At 39.0% G+C, this 21,195-nt stretch overlaps 1 protein-coding gene across 1 annotated transcript in view; it reads right to left on the reverse strand.

Moving 5' to 3' along the window:
• FMN1 (formin 1) overlaps window positions 1–14,210 on the reverse strand; it is a 149,631-nt gene extending 135,421 nt beyond the window's left edge. Inside the window, 2 exon segments of the mRNA XM_075753012.1 lie at window positions 9,926–10,043; window positions 12,137–14,210. Of these exon segments, the coding sequence (XP_075609127.1) occupies window positions 9,926–10,043; window positions 12,137–13,531 (1,513 nt within the window). The 5' untranslated portion in view covers window positions 13,532–14,210.
• Window positions 14,211–21,195: the final 6,985 nt, after the last annotated feature.

A 21,195-nucleotide genomic window follows, 5' to 3' on the forward strand; every position in this document is an offset into this window, starting at 1 on the left:
GTCTTTATTAAATTTTCAGTCCTAAACAGTGGTAGGTACTGCAGACTCTGCCTTTACCATTTTTATTCCATCAAGGGAAGGTAAATACTGCCTTTACAGTAACAAAAGAGACCAAAGACTAGACACAGACGGACAACATTACACTGTTCCACCCACCTGGTGGTCCCTCCTTGTAAAACTTTAGGTGAGCTAGAGACAAAAGCATAAGTAAGATTGTATTTAAGCTTCACACAGGGAATTTATATTTTTACACTCACTAAATACATACCCTAGCAGGGAGTCTGCCAGACTTTTTATTCATTATGACAAACATATACCTTGGTCAGTATTTTCAACTTCCATTTATATAATTCTGTTTTGCAAAAAATTATCAATTGTTTCTGAATTGCTTAATTTCTTAAGTGTTCCTAGATATCAGCACTGTCCATCAAATCAAATCAAATCAAAATCAAATAGCAAGTATTTAAATACATTTCTACCATGTAAAAAATCTCAAGACCATTCCTTAGTTAACCATAGGGCACATGTAGTAACACAATGAAAACAAACTTGGAAATATCTCTATAAAGCTCTCAGCTCGATATATAAACAAAATTGTGTATCGCACACTGTAGAATGATTAAAGAATTTATTTTATTCATTCCTCAGGATTTTCAGTTGCAAATGACAATGGTGCTCACTCCTGACTCTCTTTTGATTTTGCTTGGTAAGGCAAGGAGAGCAATGCAGCTCAGAAAGCTGAGCCTCTTCTGACAGACTCATTCCAGGCAATCTGGTTAGAATACACAAGCTTGGGGTGGGAACGTTTTCAAGAATTCCTTGTTTTGCTTTTTAAGCTGTTTCTAAAACATGCACATTTAAAACTAATGATAGACTGTGCAATAACAGTGGCCAATGTATGACATATGCCACTGGGTGGTAGCAATAAAGCACGCAAGGTATTACTAATGATTAGTAAACCATGAGGCAAATGCTTAACGTATGTTCAGTTGTATCATCACACTGAAATTATCTGAATACAGAGCAGCAATAACGATCACAAATACACACAATACATGCTCATGTAAATCTTTGTCATGATACTGAGCAAACTGCACTGTTCATCACGATTTCTAAAAGTACAAGCATTCACTGGTAAATCTGGTGACCCAAAAAATTTAACCTGCAACTTTGGGAATGCAGGATACAGTGGGTCACAATGTTTCAAATGGCAATTTTCATTCTCCAAAGTGTTGCAAAAAGCAAGTATACGCACTCAAATATTATTCAGTATTATTCCATTGGTGTTCAAAACTGTGCTGAGCAAAAATTATCTTTTCTTCTTTGATAATAAAACAACTTACCTACCTGAATAATTTTAAATCAAATCTTATGTGAAAACCTTTCCCACAGAAATTTCCAGAACTCACATTTCAAATAGATGAGTTGCTCCTCAAACTTTACATAAGCAATTTAGGAACCATCTCTGCCATGATCTCAAAACTTCAAGCAGAAAGCAGAAGCTTTGAAGATAAATGAACCATATAGCCACTCCTGGTCTGTACACTCATTTTTGTAAAAGATCTCACATCTTAAACTCAGTATGTGGAAACATGCAAAATAATGTTAACACAATTTAAAAGTAATTAGAGAACAAAAGCTGGAAAATTTGAGTGCAATCTACCTCTCTTGAGATGTACCACACCCTGTAGCATAATGGAAATCATTAACTTTTAATCAAGCTGATTCATTAACTTTCAGAATAGTGAGGGTTTTTAAATCTTTTCTCCCTTCTTGGTAACCCTTGGTCCCATCATTTTCAATATTCTCTTTTATTATTGTATTTGGTTCCTCCTCCATTATTTCCCCATGTAGTTTTCCCCTTTAACCACCAGGTGTCAGAAGGGACTCTACTCACCACAACTGCACCTTTTTCATTATTTCTATAATTGTTTTTACAGGCACACTGATGCGACCTTCCAAGGTTGTTCACGCTACAGTCCTAAAAAGCAGCAAATGCTCAGGTTTTTCTTCCAATAAACATAGTCATGAGCAACTTTCAAAACATGCCATTTGTTCAGTCTCGGAATGGTGTTTTTATAAAGCATGATTTCACACAGAAGAAGTAACACTGGGAGAAATACAGACATTTATTTGAAGCCCTACATTAATGCAATGTTCCAAATAGACGAATTGTGGCTTACACAGTTTTTACAAGATGATGGGTCAGTGAAAGCCCAAAGCTTAAAAAGCTGACAGACAGACTTCCTTAAACTTTCTGAACACCAATTTGAACAAGTTTTGCATCTAAGCATCCTTTTAGAAGTAGGAAATTAAAATTGATTCTTAGAATTACCTATTTTTTAGGGATAGAGGATTGGCTAAAACAAAACTGAATGTAGTTTTGACACATTATTCTAATCCTTTCTCCCTCACCCCATTCCATCTACTCCTATCTGTCCTCCTTTCTTTACTTCCCATTGAACCTGAACTCTTTTACAGCCCCATAATTCAATACATATAAGGGTGTCAATTCCCCAGACTGGGAAATAAGGAAATATCCTTCTTTTTTTTGTTTTGTTTTGTTTTGTTTTGTTTGTTTGTTTTTTAAATTTTAAGGGAAGGGAGAACCCTCCAAGCCTAAAATTTCAATGATTTTCAGCACCTCAAAGATTCTGGTACAGTGAAAATATGGAAGACGTGAGGAAGGGAGATGGAGAGGGACACGTGGAGAATAAATAGTCCCAAAGAAGCCAATAGTCCAGTATCTAAATACTGTCTGGATATTGAGATAATACAGAAGATGTAGGAGTTAACGTACTACAGAAAATGAAGTAACTTCACAACACTCACTGAATACCCACAGAAAAGCAGCCTCCTGAAGGAAAAAACCAGCAACCCCTTGATTCTCTGTTATGGAACATAGTTCTTAGTCTTTCTGTCTGCAGAGCAGTATAAAGCACCATTCAGAAGCAGTCACCTGAGTAACTTATCTACTTGCTTGTTCCTCTCTTGTCACAGGTGAGGTTACAGCGACAGTTTGTTTCCCTGGGAGCAGAAATGAATAGTTTTGTTTGTCATTTTCACCCTCCCAGGAAGGCAACATCAGAGGTACTGCTGCTAGGGACATTCAGCGTGATTTCTTTCTCAATAAACGTCCAATTTACAAACCCAACCTATCACAGGATCATATTCACCGGTGCAATATGGTAAACAAATAACACCTCATCAGCAAACATGAAGAACAAATTTATTACAGAAGTTCTTTGATGAGTTACAGACTCTACCTACTTCATCTAGCACAAATTTAAAATACAAAGCACTTCTTATTCTAGATTTATAACACCTTCACAATCACTGTGTACTACATAGAGTAAGCATCCGTTGAGAATGCATGTATCCATGCAGTGTTAAGTGTGTATTTATTCACATGTGGGTGATGTAGGCGAGTGTAGGCACCACATATCCACACATATAGGCGCACCGCTTCCCCAATATATTCTCAGCAATTCTCACGTTCAGAGCTGTTGACAAACTTAAAACATGGATATATACAAAATGAAGAAATGTACAATAAATAAGGAATAAATAAGGTTTGTTTGGTAAAAACCAAGGGGTTTTTACGATAAGAGTATGTGTCTGTGACATAGCAGAGTGAGCAAATTTGGCAGGGATGATATTGAATTTAACTAAAAAGAAACCCCAAAAGCAGTTCTAAATCCAGGTGCGAATTTTCAGAAAGTGTCAGGGTGTTCATTCAGATTAGTACCTAGATCTCTCACGTTCAAGTGCTGGGCCAAACAGAACTTCACTTGAACAGGAGACTGGGGAACAGGAAAGTGAATTGCATAAAACTCAGAGACTTTTCTGTTCTACTGAGGGCCTCATATTTTGAAACAGAACCATGGAAATAAAATACAAAGTCATTCTTCTTGCGCTGTACACAATTGCTCTTTTACTGTGTTTCAGTTTTATATAACCAGAATCATCTCATAAAACCCTGTGACCGTTTTGGGTCTTTGCAATGTCACATTGGTGGGTCTCATAGTGGTGCCTACATTTCAAAATAAAAACTACAGTAAAAGAAATAATTCACAGAACCTGCCTTCCTTATATTCAGACTATAGATTCATCTTCTCACTAGGAAAAATGGAGTTTAAAAATCAAGTGTCTACTTTGAGTGGACCAAAGCTGTCCTGTATGTGAATTCTTAAGCATGGTGGTAACTATGGCTACACAGATAAATGCATCCAGATACGGCATTATATACTGTAAACCATGTAAAGCAGGGCTTTTTATTGAAAAAGTGGAGCATAACTCTTCTTCCCTCTCACCTTGTAATAACATAATCCTCAGTGTATAGGAAGGCACGAACATTTTATCACACGGCCTAAGGCACAGCTACCATAGTGTGTTATTTTTTTGCAGATTTAAGTTTAAGAAATCAGTATTCTTTTCCATTCTGCATGTCTATCTAATGCTAATAGCCTATAAACAGAAAAGGAATTTAATTTGGCTTGAAAAATAGGTCAGGATTCTTATCCCAATTTTATGCATGGGTAAACTTAAGCTTGGAAAGGTCTCACAACTCTCCTGAAGCCATTCCAGAAGGTACCAAAAGGGCTGGCAATGGAACATAAGCATCTTAACAACAAATCTTCAGCATTAACAGATGCCTATCTTTTTGTTAGCAAAGGAAGTTTCTGTTGCCTGCTCAGTTTCAAGAGTTTTTTAAAAATATTTTCAAAGTAAATCTTAGCAGACAGGGCTGCAAGAGATCTGGAGAAGTGGCTGCTGCATTGATCAGCACATTCAGAACCCATTTGTCTAAGACTGAAGAGATTTCCAAGCTACACTATGCCCAAAACCTTCCAAATCCATAAAATTATAGCTTTTGTTGGCATAAATAAGGGGAGAAAATGTCATTGTTACTCTAAGGGAATATAATATGGCTACTACAATCTGGCTTGTAATAAAAAATTCAGCTTCTCAGTAACAAGCTAGTGTATTTTTGTCAGAATATGAAACACTGACATAACATGGACAAATACGCCTGTCTTGCCACACAATAAGTGCTGTAAAATGTAGCAAAATAATTTACAAAACCTTTACGCAGCCCACCTGCACTCTGAGGTCACATCAAACTGATCAGTGACCATTAAATCACACTATCTTCAACCGATGCATAATATCCTGCTTGCTGTAGTCCTGCTTTATCTAATTCATTCAATAATATTTACAACAGAGTTCCAGAACTAAACCCCAAATACCACACTGAAATCAAATAAGATGAAATGTCAGTTTTTTAATTTTAAGGCAAAATCAAAAGTTAGCAGCCACTGTTACAACAACTTCTCTCAGGACACTAACAACATCAAGCATTATGTCTGTTTTAGAGACAAACACAAATTGTTCAAGGCCACAAAGGAAGTTCATGTTAAAGAAAGATAAGAAATCATGTTCTTATCTCTCATCTCTTTCTTCAGGCCATTATGCCTTTCTTTCTCTCACACAAGCTGGTTATTCTCTGCATTTACATCATGACCATAAAGTGATTTTCTTGCTGGGAACCCAGAGCATAGGGAACCAAGGCTTTAATATATTTGAGACTTGGCAATAAACCTCTGTCATTATTTTCTATTTCATTTGCCATTTACTTAGACACCTTTTGTTTAATAAGAGCTAGCTCAGTCGCCTCCTGATTTTCTTATTTATTCTGAAAATTATGCTTACAGCATAACAGACTGTTGTTATAGAAATTGTGGCACCATAGAGACAGCATTACCTCACTGCAGAGTTAAGGATGATGAATAGACAGACTGTGAGAGAACAGAGGTTTTTAATGTTAAATACAGACATTTGAATTAACAAGAAAATATGCAATAAAAAAAGCACTAAATGGATTAATGTTTAGACTTGATTTTTTTAAATTTTCTCCAGCAGGAATGTCAAAGACATCTCTCTGATCACTTTTTAAATTTCCGTTTTGCTTAAGCAAAAAACTAAACTCTCTGTTTTATATAGGACAACTATTTTGATCCTAATGGCTAAAAATGCATTTTTAATAGGAATCACAGAATCTGTATATTTATACCACCTTAACGTGGAGGCTGTTCTTCAAACATAAGTAGTCTTATGAGCAGCAGAACTGTCTGAACTCCTCTTCTTGGGCATGAGAGGCTGCAAGGGCTGATCAGTCATATGCAGCAGCTGAGACATTCATTACAGGTGGATTCTATGTGATCTAGTACCACAAATGAGTTCGCTCCGTATAGACGTGTATTTGTCTCCTCTACCTGGCTAGAAATTTTCACCATAGGTAATAGCTGACACATCTACCCTTCTATCAGACTTAGTACCTAAAAATGGGAGAAATCTCTCTAAGAATTACGGAGGAAAAAGAAAAAGAAACTTTTAATGAAAACAGAAAAACAGAATTTCAGGACCAGAGAAATATGCACAGAAATGTCTTTGATTACACGGGAAAGATTTCCACGGAATAAACCTGTAGCTATCAATTAAGAGATGTTTTTGCTAGTCTTTCAGGCTATAAATGGTGCAATGTACTATACACTTTCTAGACTTAAACAATTTTAGACTGACACACTTCAAAGAAGTTCCAGTTTCTCTGGAGAACCATGTAAGCAGCTTGTGTTAATTACAGAGAGCCAGTTGACAATGCAGTCACTCTATGGAAACAGAGGAATTAAAGGATTAAGAAAACATAAAATATGCCAAAATATCATAATACCATCCTTTTAATTCAGAATTTACAAGTCAAGATTCAGGCGTTGGGGGGGTGACAATACTATGGCTACACAAGATGTTATCAAAGGCATGAAAAAAACCTGTTGCAAAGTTGTATTTGTCCACTAGCTTCTTTCACTTCTAATATTCCTAACAGGCCTAGTCAGCCCCATACACGTGTTCCTTGTTATGTCCATTTGCTTTTCAGTTGGTTTCCCACACACCAAGCCAGACTACGAGCCTCAGGAGGGAGTTAGCTGCTCCTCCAAGCTCTTATGAGTCACTGTGATGTCTGCTGCGTAGGCCAAATTAAGCCTGATTTTCTTGCTTCCACTAGGCAGCAAGAACAATGAGGAAAAACATGGCAAGGAGGTCAGAAGAGATCAAAAAGCCAGGAATCCTCTCCCTCAACATCCCTACTTTCCTGTCATAGCTGTCACAGTGCATGGTGATGAAGGAAGTAAATCAAAGACTTAGTGCAGAATTGTGAGAAAGATTACAGTATTCCAACTTTAAATACTGATTTCTCATGACAAATGAAAAAAATCTGTGCTATCTCATAAAATAAGTACATAGTCTTGTACCCTGTTAGAAGTACAAAGACTTATGTCCACATATTTATCCTTGGATGTGATCGCACTTGTGACAGATGTATTTTGTTTAAACCTAAAATAAAGCTGTGCTAAATGAATACCTAGCTAATAATTCAGTCTATTATTATTGTTTGTATATAGATTCCTATTGTTTTGGTAGATGAAACTCCTAATCACAGTAATTAAATAAACAAGTCACTTTGACTTTTTTTTTTTTTTTTTTCATGTTACAGACAATCATCTATTCCGGAACATCAGTGGAGGAAGACTGGAATCACAGACATCCCTGCCCACACAATTTTTGAACTCTATTCTGAAATCAAAAATTTTTCATTTGATCTTAGCTGTCAGGAGAAGACACTGGGGTAAGAAATAGGGTTTCAGGTTGAGATTGGTTGAGACCAGTCAGTCTAATGGTGATCATTAAAGTGCTTTAGATCATTTTTAAGAAGCCCACTTTGTGGACAAGAATGTCCTGAGGTACTGGTGGCTGGGAGGGAATTTTGGATGGGAAGGGGCATGAGGGGAAATGCACATACACTTTGAAGGTACCAACCACTGTCAGAAAGAAGATACTGAGTTTAGAAGTCATGCTGTATTGCCACATTCATATTCATTAAAAAAAACACAAACCCTGCCCTCCAGCAATAAGACCAACATTGAATACAAACTCTGTTTTTTAAATTATATCAGCACTGCTCATGAACAGTCCTTCCTTCACTTGCAGAAGACTGCATAAATTCATTCCTGCACATTGTGCTTTAAAACAGTCACCCCAGTGCTCAGAAAAGCAGATGTAACTGACAGTCACACGCAACCTGCAACTGCTTGCAGTGTCCTTGCTGCCACAACTGCTTTCTGGGCATCCTGAACAAACCACAAACCTGCTAATCACTGAGGTACACCTACAACTCTACTGCACCACTCTTAACATATGTTGCAAATATAATCTTTGCCTCTTTCCTTCAAAAGCACCGCTTCTGTCTCATCCCAGCTGAATCACCAGCAGCAGTTTGTTTTCATTCAAATCCCTCTCTCTGCCAGACACTGGAGTGACTAATGAACTGCAGAATCTGGTCTGTATAAAAATTTGACTTAGCAAACTAACCATCAGCATGTTGATGACACTGCCACCCAAAATATCACAGTAACAAAAGAGTAACAATTTACATGGGCTCTAAGCCAGTCTTTCCTTCCTATTCAAATTTCAGGAAAGCATGACCTAATTTCTCTACAAGTAGTAGAATCTGGAGCTTTTGTTAATTCAGTTTCCTTTCCTTTCTTTATTTCAGCATATGTTTTTGCCACAGATGATTACAGTCATTAGGAGAAAAAAATATTTATTTGGGTAAAATTAAATACGGCAAGCATGTAGCCTATAATAAGAGTAACAGCAAGAGCCTGCAGCACTCCTTGTCAACAGCGGAATACCTCTCCTGGTCATCTAGTGATAGACTCCCACACCTCAGACCAATCAGATACACTGTAAATTCAATTCTGTCTGTATTAGAAACATGTTGTTCCTCTCAAAACCACGTTTCCTGAATCCTCCAGCAACTTCTATACTGCCAGTATCATGCCCACATTAGAAAAAAGGAAGATTTAGGTAGAGAAAACTGAGGAAAGAAGGAGAAAGAAGTAACACACTAAATAATACAAAGCAGTACATACACTATTCTTATTTATTCTTTCTCATCTACAAGACCAAATAGATATCCACTGGAATTGGAAAGAACGATACAGCATTACCCAGTACAATTTCTCACAGCAAGGTAGTAGAAAAGCTTGGGGTTTAATTCTACTTAATCCCTTCTAGGTGTTACTTTCTAAAATCTCCAGGTACATGAAGAACAGATGGTCTGCTGCCTTTCATTTGGGTAGTTCAGACATTTCCACAGTTTATGACTAATTTCTGAGTAACAAGGACTTCCTGGTTTACGTTTAAGAATATAAATTTGAAACAGAGTTGCAGTGCCTACAATAATCACTTTTCCCATGGTAAATATGTTATGTATTTATCTAAATAACAAAAAATTAAGAAATGTTTTTCTGTGGAAAGCTTATCTGCTAACTAGTTAGCATTGCTCTTCAGACATACCCTCTTCAGCATTTGTATAGGACAATATACATGGCTAGCTATAAAAGTGATCTGAGTGGATATAAGTATTCCTCCGTTTATACACAAGTTGCAATAATGGTATTCATTACTTTTATTCCGGACACCACCTGAAGAAAATCTGCAGCCAGACTAGAGCCTCCAGCCCCCCGCATTCTAAGGCAATGGAAAAGGCAGTTAGGTGTCCATTCAGTCACTATTCTCTTGCTCGATTGAACAGAATCCCATTAGAAATGGATAACCTAATTTATCAAAACCCTCACTTCATTCCTCATGAACTTGTACAGGCAAGCATTTAGATTTCAACACAGATTTAGCCATTTACCTTTAAAAATCAGATGCTTAACAAGTAGCTGTAACTAACACATCCAAAACATAAGGTCTGTTTTTCCAGATAAGAAAATACTGCGACTTATCACCATCTCTCTATTAAACAAGATTAAAAATATCAGAAACTAACTTCTGCAAATGCTTCACCTCTTTGTTTTACCTGCTTCCGTGTACTTTAATCCTACTTTTACTTCTTCATGGTTTGCTTTTGGTGGCGGCCAGACAGTCTGGAGTCTCCCTGGAGTCTTGTCATCTTGCTCTGAGGGACTCAGGTCAGGCTGTTAAAATTACACAAGAAAAAATTAAAGTCTGCAGTATCAATTGATTCCCAAACAGCAACCACCATGCTCAGCTCTACATATGTAGTCCAGAATGGTTATCATCTGCCTCATTTTACCAAATGAAACAGTGCTCAGTTGGTTGGAAGAGACACAAAGAAATCAGTATAGAAAAACAATTTTGAGTAGGAAAATAACATATTGCATGTGACATACAATGATGTATTGAAACTGTTCACATCTGTGTGAGAAGACGTCTGTCCTTTGGTGAACAACAGAGGTGGTCAAGAACACTAGGGTTTTTTCCTGCATCTTTTTTTCAGAGTGGAAAGACGCATCTGTACTCCTCTTATAAGTAAACGTTAGTGGGATTCACCTAAGACATCATTTGAAAATATAATTTTCTGGAAGCAGAGCTAATTTATGAAATTCCTGCCCCACCCCCGGCAGCTTGCTCAGTCCACATACCGCATAATACTGCCACATCAAAGTGCTGCTGAAGCTGGTAATGGGACTGCACTGTCAACTGGAATGCTAAAATAACCCTTTAAATGCGTAAAACCCCCCCCCACTAAACAAGCATTCTTTTAGAAGTTTACATTTTGGGTGGTTTTTTTACATCGCCAGCGTTTCTGTAATCTGATTTACAACATGCTGCTAGAGGAACTGCATAGACACAACGGCAGCAACAGCAAAGCCCTGTATGAAAGTGGCCCCATAAGTAGCCCAAGGAGCAAGGCAAAAGGAAAGGCAAGGCCCTTCTACTCCGGCCTTGCCCCGAGAAAACCTACGTTTGTACTAGACCAGACGTTAAGCAGACATCTCTAAAAGCCACTCCTGCTGACTCCTGAGCTTCCTGCCTCACCGCCTGTGATGACAGCTTCCCAAAGAGCTTTGCCGTGAGCCACACAAACGCTTACGCCAGCGCAGGGAATGGTGTAAGCAGGAAGGAGCAAGCCAGGAATGGGAAGGGCACGCACCGAGTGCAATTGCTGTACATGTCACGGCCAATGAGTACCTCTTTTCTCCTCCCCATAGGTAATTTACTACCAACTGGTATTATCGGTCTACCTAGGTGTCAGTCAAGATTTTTAAAAAGTTTTTAATTTTATGTAAGAACAAAAATTTGAAAGAGAGTACAACCAACACAGCAAATTAACTTAAGTTGCTTCAGGTTTAGAGTCCAGTCCTGCAAATTTAGTCATTCAGATAATTCCCCCTTTAGCCAACAAGCACAATCTTCTGGACTCATTATATCTGCCAAAGACATAGCTGTAAGAATTTCGGGTTGGGGGAACCCCAACCCAAGAGTTACGCATTTAATTAAGGAGTTCAAGTCACACTCGAATTCATTTATCATTATGGTTCCATGAAAACTTTGCATAGCTTTTTTTTTAATTTCTTAAAAATATACTAACTAAACCTCCATATGCCTAAGAATATTAACCTTGCAAATGTTTATGTTAATCCATAACGTGAGTCATCCAATTGGAATAACTAAGTTATAGTCAGATAAGGTTAAATGCTTATCAATATTTGCAAAGCCAGATACATGCATGTAAGTAAGAAAAAAAAATACTTCAAACTCTATGTCTTGGACAAACTGAGTTGAAAATCATCCATAACTTCTTGTATCAGCTGTTATCATAGAATTATTCCTAAGGCAAATGAAGTATTACTTTTAAAAATAAAAAACTCAATGAAACAAAACAGAGTGAGATTGAGAAACTATTAAATAATACTACAGTAAATATTTGCAGCACCAAACTGATTTAAAGCCATACTTAACATATGGGCAACTGTTTTGCAGTGATCTTTTAAAATAAGAAACTGATTTTTAAGTTCTCACTTCTAATTGAAAAGCTGTGACTATCACCAGTTCTCACTGAATTCTGCTACAACTGCAGATGATCAAGAATTTTGACAAATTAGCTCCAAGATTTCTTCAGTTGGGAATCCAAAATTTGAGATTGCCAAAAGAAGAGGACAATTACGACATTTTGACCTTAAGTCCCCACCAATAATTTTTAAACAAGAAATTATTTTTTACCCGTCTACTTCCAGATCTTAGGAAGAAAAGTAATTCAACCTACAGATTTGTCTGCTGGTCCATCCCCAGGTTTTGATTTTGACCTTTCAAATACAGCTTTCAAGGACTCTTTTTCATTTCTCATTTTGCGTTTTATGGCTTCCAGCTCTGAAGTATCTGCAGTTGTTTCTTTTTTGGGAGGCCGTGTGAATAAAGCTTTGAAGACATCCAGTGCAGATTCAGCAGGGCTTGATTTTATTTCCTCAGAGGCAAATCGTGGTTCTGTTTTGCCAGAGGCTTTGTTCTCTTGAGCTTCATCACTGTCCTCGGTCTCCCCAGATCCCTCACCAGAGTCCTCAGTTCTATCTTCATTCTTGGAGACGTCTATGTTTAACAAGTGCGAGAGCTGTTCCAGGAAAGTAGGACTTGCTTTAGGTTCAGCTGATTTTTTTTTAGTGGTCAAACCTGACGTAATACTGGATTTCTTAACAGGCTGTCGTAATTTAAGCAGAGCTAAATCATTTTCCCTTGGTTTAATTTCTGTAACAGTTTCCCCATCCTCTGTGGTTAGTCCCTTTTTCCTCACACGTAGTCCACTAAAGAAAGCGGGCAGCTGGAAAGTCTTTTCAGCCAGTGCTGTTTTTTGGAGCGATGTATTATCAGCTGAAGGTCTTTGTTCTTCATCTGGAAGTTCTTGAGGGCATTCGCCTGTAGCAAGCAAGCGACTGAACTGCTCATCCATTAACATTTTGTCTTTTCCATTGGAGTCATGCTCCAGAATACCATCCAGCTCTTTTGGGAGTAGCTTAGAAACCGGTGGGTGTAACTCAATGTCATCTGTATCCACAGTGTCATCACTGTTGCTGTGCCCTTCTGATTCTGACTCTTCCTTATTTTGATTGTTAACATCCAAAGCCTCAGCAGACAAAGCAGCATTATTTAGCCCAGATTCACTCGTATTGTTTTCATTGGTGTCTAGGTCCTTACTCTCCGCGTCCGATTCTGTATCACTTGTCGTATGAACCAAAGTACCTTGCACGAGAATAGCATCCTTGTCATCATTGTCCAATTCGGACAAAGACATCTGTACAAACCTTAACTGGTGAAGAAGCAATTCATTTTGTTCAGCTTCCAGTTCCAGGTCAGCTCCAGTTTGCCTGCCAGACATTGGGTCAGCTTGGCCACTGGTACTATTCATGCCGTGCTGATTTTCTGAGTCGTCATTACAATCATTATCATTCCTCTCATGCCAGGTGTTAGCATGAGTATTTATATTGGCGTGCAAAGGTTGAAATGCTTTAAGCACTGTTTCTTCTTTGGAAGCTGTAGATTCAAGTTTAGTTGTAAATCCAAAACGTGTTTTCACAGAAAATGTAGTGAAAAGATCAGGTTCGCTTTCTGCTGTATTCTCCAGGTCTGAAAGCTCACCACCATCAGGCACCGCATTTTCTTCTTCCATGTTGCGTGTAGTACAGGATAGGTTTGCTTCTAGCAGTGCTGCTAGCTGCTAAACAGATGTTTACTCCATGCATTCAGAGAGCAGCCTGAGCTCACTACAGGCGCTGCAACAGGCAGCGCTCCCCTGCCCTGCGAAGGCAGCCAGCCTCCCCCAGGTCAGCCTGCCCCTCCTTCGGGTTCCAGCGCTGCAGCCGGCAGCCAAGGCGTCCGTCGGGTCTCCAGACTCTACGTCGGGAGCAGCAAAAAGACCCACCATAAAAAAAAAAAGAAAAAAAGTTCTCAGCAGCGTCGGTAACTTGTTCCTTTACACAAAGGGCTTTTTGTTACAGCAAATATGCCAGCGCACTAATCTCGGTTGAAAATTCGACCAATGGTTACTGCTGGGACTCCTGCAATCCTACTGGCTGCACACAACTTCCTACGTGCTAAGTGCAGAGCAGCTATATAAACCAGCCTCCCGAACTGAACTGGGCGCATCTGTAGTTTGCTACTTCCTCGTCCCAGTACACGAGCTGTGAGTGGTTTTCAGCACAAAACTCCTGACGGATTCTTTTGCATAGTCTTTCCACTTTGATAAAGATCTTCCTTTGTAAATCCATAATCACCAAAAAGCGTCAAATGGAAACCCGAAGAAACGAATCTGAAGCTTCCAGTGCCACTGCCCGGAGCCCGTGCAGAGTCCTCACTTCCCGGCCAGCCAGAGCCAACTCGGGTGAGCGCCCTTGAAGCCAAAGAAAGCCAGAAAAAAAAAAAGAAAAAAAAAAAAAAAGAGAGAGGCTCTCTTCCGATTTGCTGCAGGTTTCATCTGGAATGCAGATTTCAGCCTCCAGGGCCATGAACAAAAACCAACAAGACTGGTTTCATATTACTACTGTCCTAACTCTGCACTGCTATTTCTGTGAACTGTACACAGGTACTTATCAAAGGCGTTCGCCACACCCAGTGACTCGGAGCTCTTGGGTGGGCAGGGTAAACAGCCAGGAATGCCGAGTTAACTGTTTAGAAATCAGGCAGGCTGGCCATCTGCACTGCACCCAAGCTTGGGATATTTCAAACCAGAACAATCTTTGCTGACATATATTTTTTGATAACTTTCATCTACCTAATGCTATATGTGTGTGAGAGATTTGGTTTAGTTAATGCTGCCAAAAACATTTGAAGGAAATCTTCAAGACTGGAGCTGTCAGGGATAATACATACTTTTTTCATAACACGCATATATGAAAGTACAAAATACTCTTAAGCACCTTTGATATTCAGAAAGCCAGTAACATTTAGGTCAGGTTCCAGTCAAAAGTCTTCACTTTTGCTCCTTTTTCAATTTTTGGAACTACAGAGATTGCAAATCTGCAGGATTTTATATTTTTCTTATTCCCTGGCCTTTAAGAAGTTTGTTAAGTCAAATTTCTACATTGGCACCTTAGAAATTCAAAGATACGATTCTGGTTTTGCACCCCAGTTAGAGGGTCATTCCACAGTCAGCCATTTAGCTGTGACGAGTAATCTTAAACAAGCAATATGGGGAAAGCTGTCCTTCACAGGGAAACCAGCTGCAGATCACGCCACTGTGTCAAACCACTGAAAGACATTTACTGAAAAGCTCAATATTACAGACAACAAGCAACAGCAAAGTATCCCAACACATTTAACTTTTGGTTTAATGTTTAAAAATGTAGACCGTCCAACAAGTGGGTGTTTACCTTTTCAATATACTATACAAGATCATAAAGTCAACGGCAAAAGTCATTGGCATCTACTGCAGGAAGAAAGTTTCCTGAAAATCAGATTGTAATACTAAGGGCTTAGATGAAGCTTACAGACGTCTTTTCAATTACAGGGTTGCATGCATACCTATAGACAGAGGGCACTCCAATCATTCCCATCTTTATCTGTGATTTAACATCGTGCCTTCTGCCTTACTGCCTGCCTTTTCCTGCAGCGAGCTCCGGACTTGCTTCTCCGCTATGCTTAATCATCAGGTGCCAAGGACAGAAACAACTGACAGGTCATGGCTCCCCTGGTTTTCCAGGCTTAATATAGATTAATATCACAAAAGGAAGCTCTACATAAGGAAAGAGACACTGAGTCTTTATCACTCCCTATGCCAACCCACTCTTACAGTCCCAGGGTTAATAAGTGGAAGGCAGCTACCTCAGCACTGGTCATTTCCCCCTTTCCTGAAGGCAAATCTATGGCAATTCTAAATTTTAATTTTATGACAAAATAACTGGAGCAAAGTGACCCTACTGAACCAAAGTTTTACACATTTAAATTTACATCTATTTTTATGTTCAACCACAGGACTAATTGTTAATTGTCCTGATAAATTCTATGCTTATATCTTGCTTATTTATTTATGTACCTATTTATTTGGGGTTTGGTTAACTTATGATGGATAAACATCAAATCGTATTTTTCAAGAACAGTTTAGTTGGTCACTAACAAAAAATATACCTACATGAACAACTTTGTGGTACCTCTTAAACTAAACATACGTATTCAGAGATTATGCCAAAATATTTAACTGTTTATATTAATGACAACCCACACTTAGAATAAAACTTCTCTGTAATAATCTAGGGTCATCAAGCTGTAACAGTTCTATGAATATTGTACATAGGTAGGATACTGAAAACAGCCACTATCTAACTATTTAAGGTTTTAACCGTACGTATGAAAAGTTTAGTTTAAAAGTGGACTTAAAAGCAGGAAAACCATACTTTACATCTAAACAACACCCCAACAAAATTTATGAGGCAATGATCGAATTAGTAGTGAAAAGGACGGTGCTTTGAGTGTCAGGCCAAAGTTATGCAATGTATTGAGATGCTAGAAAACCCACCTGAACACTGAATAATTAAAACTCCAGAAGGAGAAATGTACCTTAAAAAAACAGAGGTAATCTCAAAAGCCTGCAGAAAATGATACTGCTTTATATGTACCTCTTCTCTTGATAACGAACTCTAGGAAGTGAGAAGAGACTTTCAAGCTTTTTGAGCATTAGGATGAACAGAGGGACCCGTCTCTATATCTGCCCCTGGAGAAATGATCAAAACCTGGAAGCCAGCCAGTCTGTCAAATTCACCACGCCGTCCATAAACCCCCAGCCTCAGTTAACACTTCTGTAAGGACTCGTTTCTCACAGTGTGATGATCATCCCAGTGGACAGTCCCCTGCTGAGGGACTGGACAACTGATAATGAAGTCACATTAGTACTTACCCCACAGAGTGTTTCTGGGTAAAATACATACACCAATATGTGCCCTTATATTTTTACACAAGAAGGAGATCATATTGTGATGCGCAAATGAGACGGAGCCAGTTTGTTGGCAGAAGTGTTTTAATGCTGGGTGGATGTATCTCATAAGGAAAATCTCTCTGAACAGGCTGTAATACTGCATCTGAAGGAAGAAACAACTTCAAAATCTCTAGAAAAAATCAGTTATGATAATGTTACAGGTCTCTTAATAAAACTGCCAACTCTCTGGTGCCTCGAAAAAGCCCCTAAAACCTGTCATAGCAACTTTCAGTGCAGTCAACACACTAATTATACAAAAGGACAATCATTCCTTACAGTTTAAAGCACATTTAATAATCCACACCCTTTCTGACCTACATTTCATCACAGACAGAAGTCACACCTACAAGTCACTCCAGCTCTCTTCTTGAGGTGTCTAAGTGCTCCCCTGTAGTAAGTTTTAAAACTAGCTTTGAGGAAAACACACAATAAGCCAGAATAAAGTAATCTAATTTCTATCACTATTGTACAGCTGAGCTCAAGGCTTCCTGACCCCATATCTATTCAGATTGCCTTTTCAGATCACTGTAATAGCAAACTAGAGAAACATGAACAGGGCATGAAGACACGGTTCTGTATAGAAAACAAACTTCCTACTGCTTTTTCAACATAAAGAGCTTTTGTCCTGGTTTCATCAGGGATAGAGTTAATTTTCTTCCTAGAAGCTGGTGTAGTGCTGCGGTTTGGATTTAGGATGAGAATAATGTTGATAACACACTGATGTTTTACTTGTTGCCAGGCAGTCAAGGACTTTTCAGCTTTTCATACTGCCCTGCCAAAAAGAAGGTGGGGGGTGCCCAAAAAGCTGGGAGGGGACACAGCCTGGACAGCTGACCCCAACTGGCCAAAGCGATATTCCATACCATATGATGTCATGCTCCGTATATAACTGGGGGTTGGCTGGGAGGTGTGACAGCTCAGGAACTAGCTGAGCATTGGTTCTAAGTGGTGAGAAATTGTGCTGTGCATCACTTGTTTTGTATATTCTATTATTATTATCATTATCCTTTTCTGTCCTATTAAACTATCGCTGTCTCAACTCACGAGTCTTACCCTTTTTATTTCCCCGTTTTTTTTTCTTTTTTTTCCTTTTTTTTTTGTCCTTTTTGATTCTCTCCCCCATCCCACTGGGGAGGGGGAGGGAGTGAATGGTGGTGTGGTTGTTTTAGCTGCCTGCTGGGTTAAACCATGACAGCTTTAAACAAAGAAAATTTTGCATAATTTCTTGAAAATAATCATAGAATCAAATATACACAAATGGTGTCAGGCTTCAGAAGAGCCATGTGAAGTGGCAGGCTGCAGTTGGGGCTCGGGCGGTTTGAACTGATCTGAAGCTCAGCTGACACAGTCCTGGCCTCTGCCCTGTCCCCAGCCCAGCGCTTACTGTGCTGATTGATAATGATCTTAACGTTCTCCTGCCTCCTGTCTGTCTCTCCTGCTGTTTATCTTGTTTTATACTTAGTATTTTAACTCTTTAAATCCTCTGAAATAAAAGGTGGAGGCGATGGAAGGAAACCTGTAAGTCCTGCATTTTCATCAATATTCTCAGCGTTGTTACCTTACTATAGACAATTATGTGAGCAATTTTCCTGAGACTTGAGGATCTGGGTATCACTAACATAATCACTTTAAACTTGAATAATTAAGTTTAGATGTAGCAACAGAAACATAAATATGATAATTCTTATCAAAATTTAGCATAACATGATATTAACAGAATGAGTGGACACCAGACACATTTGGTATAGGGGGCTGTAGAAATGCAATGTGGTTCTTAACATCTTCATCAAAATTCTGCTTGACATTGAAATATAGACTACTTTAGTTATACGGTTATAAAACCAGAAAGCACATTAAGAAAGTCAGTTTACTATTTCAAAGGACTATTTCAATATTGTATCAATAAATCATAGAATGGTTTGGGTTGGAAGGGACCTCAAAGATCATCTAGTTCCAACCCCCCTGCCATGGGCAGGGACACCCTCCACTAGACCAGGTTGCCCAAAGCCTCATCCAACCTGGCCTTAAACACTTCCAGGGAGGGGGCCTCCACAACCTCTCTGCGCAACCTGTTCCAGTGTCTCATCACCCTCACAGTGAAGAATTTTTTCCTAATACTGAATCTAAATCTACTTTCTTTCAGCTTAAGGCCATTACCCCTTGTCCTGTCACTACACTCCCTGAAAACCAGTCCCTCTCCAGCTTTCTTACAGGCCCCTTCAGGTACTGAAAGGCTGCTATAAGGTCTCCCCGGAGCCTTCTCTTCTCCAGGCTGAACAACCCCAACTCTCTCAGCCTGTCCTCATAGGAGAGGTGCTCCAGCCCTCTGATCAGCTTCATGGCCCTCCTCTGGACTTGCTCCAACACGTCCATGTCCTGCTTACGCTGGGGGTCTCAGAACTGAACACAGCAGTCCCAGAGCTGAACGCAGTACGCATTCCAAATGTATGGAGCAGTTAGCCTATAAAACCCATCATATGAAAAACCAGTGGTAGTTCTGAGGCTGAACTTGTAGAAGAGATGTATTGGCTGATCTCCTGGTTAAAACCAGCAGACATACAAGTAACAAAGACAGGGAACAGAAGAACACTGTAAACTGTGTAAGTAAACTGAGTAAGATCTTTGTGCATTAAGGCACAAAGGCCGGCACTTAGTGTAACAAAGAATGGAGATGAATTTTTAATCTTTTCCCTTTGTGCTTTCCTTTTCTAGGTTGTTCTCTTTTCGCCTTCTTTTCATTTCAACAGGCGTTTTGCTCCCCATCTACAGTATGATGTAATAAAGATTAAAGAAAAAACTTTATAAAATTAAATCCACATAGGAAACATCAAATAATTTACCAGAATTTCTTAAGTAATTAGTAGCTATTAAGAGTTACTTTAGCTGCATTTTCACATCTCATTTATGTGCTTTTTATCTGAGATGAAATGCTGTATAAAGAATAGGGTGGAGTTGCATTTCTGAGTTGTTTCATTATCTTCCCTATCTCTATATCTTCTGTATGCTGGATTATGAATGAGAATGCAGCATGCTCCAACGAAGATTTAAAATCTAATGCAGGATTTTTTTTCAGGCTTCTGATAGAGATTGTGCATTTGAAATTCCTGTCAGAGCAGAATTCATCCACTGTCTCCCTCATCTACTTCTATCTGCCTCCTTCCAACAAATAGAAACATCTTTTCAATAACATAAGCAAATACTAGTATATTTATATCTGCACATATACAAATATATTACACATTTCTGTAAGGATGGTCCTAATCCATAGAAAGCAGAGCTATTCAATAAGAAGCTTTGTTTTTCACATTGTCACTATCATGAATATAACTGCATTTTAAAACAGTAGTGCCTAACTTTTTGATCAGTCAGGCTGACCTTTTTCTTCCAACAGCAGGAAAGGGCCATAGATCACATGATGGGATGTAGCGCAACTGTGAGTAAATCCATTGGTCCATTTCAGTTGCTATTTCCTGGAAGCATCATCTTTGTTTCAGATTTGCTTTTCAGACACAGGCACATTTTTTGACCACAGTTGTCTTGCTGCCTGATCCGAGGCGTGCACAGGGAAGACAATATCTGGGAGTGGATTGCTGTCACCAGAGCAACTCATGCAGCCTATTTTTGGCCATTATCGTTCTTATAGGCTGCTTGTAGCAGTGCTGCCGTCCAAACGGATTCTGATGGCAGCACCAGCAGAAACCTTCTCACTGCTGTTCTTTGGCAGCTCCTCCTCCAATCCCTTGTCACACAACTTGACATCTGCTTCATCTTGAAGCAGAAAAACAGTCTTTGAGATGCCAGGGCTCTGCAAGTAATTCAGCCCAGAGTTCTGTCCTGAAAAAGTTTCAAGAGTGTCACAGGGAGTGAGCTGCAGGATAAAGTGTCCTGGTGAGTCTCTAACAGCCCAGCGGCCCAACCTGAGCACCCCTTTTTTATAGAAATTGAGGCTTTTGTTCTGAATCTCTTAGAAACAGTAGAATAAATATTCTTCCTTTTTAATTAGAAGAAACTGAAATAATTCCCTTTTTCATAATGCAGTTAATTAGATTTTTAGACAGAAAATGCTGCTTAAGAAAGAGTAAGAAAAAAGGAAACAAACTGCTTGCTAATCTTAGATATCTCATATTTTACTCAAATTAAATGGCTTTTAATTTGGAACTCCTCCAGCTGTACGCAAGGACTTTGTAAATGCAAAGTATCCTCATGGACTGGTGTCATGGTTTAACCCCAGCTGGTAACTGAGCACCACGCAGCTGCTCACTCACCCCTTCTCCATCAAGGGGATGGGGAGGAGAATGGAAAAAAAAACCTCCTGGATTGTGATAAAAGTTTAATAGGATAACAAAGGATAATAATAATAATAACAA

Source organism: Balearica regulorum, chromosome 5 (assembly GCF_011004875.1).
Source record: "Balearica regulorum gibbericeps isolate bBalReg1 chromosome 5, bBalReg1.pri, whole genome shotgun sequence".
NCBI classification, from domain to species: Eukaryota; Metazoa; Chordata; class Aves; order Gruiformes; family Gruidae; genus Balearica; species Balearica regulorum.